General features: G+C 28.2%; 1 protein-coding gene across 1 annotated transcript; it reads right to left on the reverse strand.

Annotated features, from left to right (window-relative positions):
• Positions 1 to 206: 206 nt before the first annotated feature.
• LOC129969436 (negative elongation factor E-like) lies at positions 207 to 3,957 on the reverse strand. Its single transcript, XM_056084004.1, has one exon. It carries the CDS (start codon positions 3,738 to 3,740, stop codon positions 2,856 to 2,858), a length of 885 nt encoding a protein of 294 aa, XP_055939979.1. The 5' UTR covers positions 3,741 to 3,957; the 3' UTR covers positions 207 to 2,855.
• Between the last annotated feature and the right edge of the window lie 1,654 nt (positions 3,958 to 5,611).

The following is a 5,611-nucleotide window of genomic DNA, read 5'->3' on the forward strand; positions in this document are numbered from 1 at the left end:
TTATGATAAAATGAAATTATTACCTTAAAAAATAATTAGAGATACACAGAATGAATATAGATAAATAGAAGCAATATGTTTTACAAACATATTTTATTATTCCATGATAAATATCTTAACATAGTAAGAATCATAAAATCCACAAATTACAAAAGTAAACTTCTCAGTGAATTTGTTAATAAACTGAAAAATTAAACACTGTTTGTTTGTTTTTTACTTTTTTAATATTGCAAAATGACATGATGGAAAGAAATTGTGACAAAAAATGTTTATCTTTAAATAATAATAATTAATATGCAAACCATATTTTAATGCACACATTACCAAAATTAGAATATATCAATATTCTCCAGTGAATGTTAAAGTTGAATCAGAATATCATGATTTGCTTGATACTGATCTTTCACAATAACACGCACACTACACACACATAACCATTTTGATCATATTTACAAAAATGAATGCTTTCCTTTGACTTTTACAGATAAATACTTCTTTACTCAAAGAGTTAGATATTTATTTTTCACCCTCAATTCTGAGGTATTATAAATGCTTAAGTACATATTTTTTTATATCTCAAACTCAGAAATTGCCCAAAATAATTTAAAACTTTCACACACACACAAGAAAAAGAAGAAAAAAAAAGAGTATGACACCAGGAAAAGGATGGATATGAATTTCAAGTGAAACAATGAATGAATTACTTCTGCATATGCCAACCTAACTGAAAAAAATGACCATCAAGATTCCAAGTTAGGGATTTTATAGTGATTCTTATTTTGTTATAATTGACAGACCAATATATTCTTAATAATCTCTAAGGAGTACTCAAACAGCATTCTTAAAAATATCTATTCTGTAGTTACATTATGATCATTTTATGATATATTTTTATGATAATATTTAAATAAGGTCTCCATAGTGGAAGTCACGACATCAAGGTGGTCCACATCAATGCACAGATTTTGCTACCTAGTTTTTGCAAGAATAACTATAAACAGAACAGTTAATATTCAGAATTATCACATGTGGCTACAAAAAGTTTCAAGATTTTACATGAATAACCTCTGCATTCTGATTAAATATTTCTATGGAAAGAATTTACTGTCAATCTCCCTCTTGCTCCCCTCCCCCTTTCTTTTTTTTTCGAGAAGACCACTCCTCAAAAATATTCTATTATGACAAACCATACCAACAGATCATTTCTACAATAAATTACTTTTGCCTTATATCAACAAGGATGTTGAGAGTTTGTCCACACAAAAGGATGCAAATCTAATATAAGCCCTCATTTTGGAGACAATTAGGTAATTTCAAGAAGTTGCTCGAAAGTTTAGATCTGTCTGTTATTTGACAGTAAGAATCTTTAGATCATGTTTATGAAGAAATTATGAATTATTATATTATTATCTGCAGTAGAAAATAAGCTTAATATGCCATGTTTCTAAAATTCTTCAAGAAGCCTTTCACCAGTGAACATGTTTTTCAATCTAGGACTGACACAAATGAAATACATATTGGACAAATACTGCAATTATTATTTGTCTTTCTAACTTTTCTTCTTTATATAATTTATTCCATATAGTGGTAGAAATTTGCAGATTTCTTTTTTCTGCAGTCTTAAGAATATACAAAATAAATTTCAACAAAACTAATAACAAGATAAAATATAACATGATTTTAATACTAAAAACATGAATAGCAATAATGTAAATATATAAATTTAAAGATAACCCAAATTTACATCATAATGATTGTATGTTACAAGACAATTTTTTATCATCAAAATGGGAAATACAGTTTAGACAATTTAAACCAAGTTTAATCCTTATACAATCTTCTTAATCAATACAAATACAAGAACTCAAGAATTTTTATTCCATAATCATTGTTATGTAGCAGTACCTTCAAAATTCTAAACATTATTCGTGATTAAAACACATTCTAGGATCGGTGATTTTCTAAAACCTAGATAATAATTGGGACAAAATGGCAATCTTCTCCAATAGGTGGGATTAGGGGTTGTCTTTGAACTAAGGAAACATTCAAGCAAACACCATTTGGAGCAGTACCATTTATTTCTTAAATTCTTAAAGACACATTTCTCATCATTAAAAATCACCTTCTAATTGTAAATATTTCATTTAATGATTGAAAATGATGAATTCATAATAGTTTTGATTACAGTCAATATTATATTTATTAATAAAAGAATCTGTTGTGAATTTATGATGTCTAATTTCTTTTTTAATAAAATTGTATGCATTGTATTCTAATCAAAATCAAATTTTTAATCAATTAAAAATTAATATAATTAGTACTTATGGATATTTAGAGTCCTGAATTTTATCACCAAGTAAATGGGAAATATAACAAGATTATTATATCATTTATAATGGTGATTGACTATCTTGACATAATCTGAAAATAAAGTAAGTAAATTGGTGAAACCAAATAAATTGGTGAAATTTTTATCCACAAATACCATATAATGTCTTCCCTATCACTTGAATTGGTAAAGAGAAAAGTTTTAATTCAAATCTCAATTTAATATAAATAATCTTTAAGCTTGGACACAGGCAAATCTTATTTAATTCAAATTTAAAATAGGCCCAAAACTTATTAAAAAAGATTGGCATAGTTCTGCTTTTACATTTAAAATTTTGATTTACATCAACTGAAATGAAACATTAAAAAAAAAATCAGAATTTTAAATTGCACTAATCATGGCATTCCAATTCAATATTATTTGATTTATAACAAGATAAAATTACAGTTACTCACAAAGTTGATATCCTTTCAACAAACATATTATTCCAATTTATAAAATAAAATAATTACTTTCCAAATTCAATTTAAATTTCATCATACACAACAAGCTCCCTGGTATCCTCATGATTTCCTTTCTGTGGAAAGTTAACAGCTAATGATGCCCAAGAAGCAGAAGAAGAATCTTCTCCAAGAGGTGGAATCAGGGGTTGTCTTCGAGCTAAGGAAACATTCAAGCGAACACCATTTGGAGCAGTGCCATTTATTTCTTTAATTGCTTTCTCAGCTTGTTCAATTTTTTCAAAGGTAACAAACCCACAGTTTTTATCCATTTCCATTGAAATGTTTATGATCGTACCAACTGGTTCAAAGACTTTTTGAAGAATTTCCTGAGTGACACCAAATCCTCTGACGTAAATTGTATTCCCCTGTCGCGGTCTCTCAGAACGTCCATCTCTATCACGCTCTCTACGCTGATGATCTCTAACTCTATCCTCTTTGATTTCATCTTCTAATTTCCTTCCACTCACAAAAGTTTCATACAACTTTTTCACAGGTGGTCGGCTGCTATTAGAAGGCGAAGATTCAGATGGAGAACCTACAGGTGGACCATCTTCTTCAACAGAATGAGAAGCAGTGAATGGTTGGTAACCAGCAACAGAACTGGAAGCTCTGTCACAAGCATTGCGTTTGCGTTCCAATGCTTTTGGTCTTTTGAAACCTTGCCGCTCTTTATTTTCTACTTTAATAGCACTGATTGCGCCAGTCTTCAGAAGTATTTTTGCTACTTCTTTAGCGTCTTTCTTAGGTTCTAGAGGCCCAGGTCTCACAAGTGGTTTTGGAGGAGGAGGTTCTTGTTTAGGCGCATTCAAGTTTTGAAGAGCTTTCTTCTTCCGCCTTAGTTTTTCGTACTTTTTCTTTAGCATTTCCTCCTCTTCCGTCAATTGTGATGGAAAATGCAAGTACACCATTGTGAAGACTGTTTGGCTGAAGTTTCTTAATTATTATATACAAATAATTCAAAGCAATTTTCCTAAACACTCATAAAACAACTTATTCAAATTAAATTCAAAGAAAAAGCAAATGCAATTTTTTATTGGAAAATTGGGTAACACTAATTAATTCTAAAGTATTTCATAAATGCAAACAGGTCACTTGATTATGGTGAAGTTTATACCACGCACCGTTGTTTTTATTTAACGTTTCATAAACAAAGTTAAAGTAGAAGTATTTTTGATATTTTTATTCGTCTGAATTAGTTTCATTTTAAAATAATTATAATATTCGTGAAAGAGAAGAATAAGTAACGGAAAATATTGATTAATTAAATCAAGAATGTGTATCTGTTAAATACATCAGAACTATGTCTTCACATATATATTTATAGTAGTTATGATGTCACAAGTTGCTCGCAAGCTCAGAAGGTCACGTGATCATCATTTCCCGCCAATTCATTTAAATTTAGTTTCTGATTACATATTTTGAATGCTGTTTCATATTAATAACACTTTACTTATATCAATTAGCCTTCCAATAGAATATATTTGAGATGCACTACATTTTAAAATCAATTACAAAGCATGAGTTTAATTTTCCGTGGGCGGCAATATAAGCGAGATAAAAAAAATGTTCCAACTTAATGAAATGCTAGGTAGGAAAACATTCTTTTTCATTATATCTGCCTTATATATTGTTATTTTTGTTTCGTTATTTTGCTTCAAAAAACTGATTATAGGTTAGGTTTGAAATTTGCCGTTATTGTATGTATGTATTTTTTACTTATACACTTTGTAAAATGCTTTCGCTTAATAAATATAAAGCTGATATGACACATATATGTGTTATTCTTTAATCTATACTGTTTGCCAGTATTTCTCAAGTTGATGAAAGTAAACACTGGATATTAATACGTATTTAATAAAACAGGCCTGTATCTGATCGTTCAAAAAAATAAAAATGTTTTAAAATATACCACCTTTTAATGAATTGTAGTAGTGAATTCGTACAATCGCCCAGCTGTAAATTTTTAAAGACGATAATTTGCCAAATATGGTAACCTAACTTTATTCTGTATTTAATAGTTGGCATGTTTACCACGGTTTGTACTATTTGACAGAGATTGGCAAAATATATGTATTGTGTTCTTTAATTTTACCTAAATTTGGCCCTAAGTTTTATTTCCATACTTGTTTTAAAATAGTTAGTTTAATTCATGTTTGTGAATTAATTTAAATTATGTAGTCATTAAAATTAATTAAATACTTATTACGTTACAGCTATATGATGGTTTGTAGGTTGTCATTCAGTTTTGTTTACATATAAACAGTTTATTTTAGCATTCTGTTAACTATATCAACACAGTAATAGCTCCATCAAATGATTTTTTTTTTTTTATTAAAGTGAATATTATAAAGCTGGAAAAGAATTATGTATCTTCAATATTTTCTGACTAGCTCAAACGTTAAGCAATTACTACAATTTTAAGGAATGTTTACAATCAGAAAAACATTTTTTAAAAACTGTTAATGTTTCTTAGATCCTTTGAAGCAGATCAGAATGAAGGATATAAAATTAGTTTAATCATCGAGTATGTTATTTAGAAGTAACTATCTGTGAAAAAAGTATGCAGAAATTAGATTGCTCAAATATATTTTTTGCTAGGTTGAGCATTTAATATATACCTGTCAAATTGTGCAGTAGAAGGAGGAAACTAAAATAATACTATATATTAATCTTTAGTTTAAGCAAAATTAAAAATTATTTCTAAATATTTATGAAATTTTAGAAGAAGAAAATCTTTGTCATAAAAATATTACAATTTGATATTCATATGAGACTATAC

The sequence above is a fragment of the Argiope bruennichi genome, chromosome 5 (assembly GCF_947563725.1).
Source record: "Argiope bruennichi chromosome 5, qqArgBrue1.1, whole genome shotgun sequence".
Classification (NCBI taxonomy): Eukaryota; Metazoa; Arthropoda; class Arachnida; order Araneae; family Araneidae; genus Argiope; species Argiope bruennichi.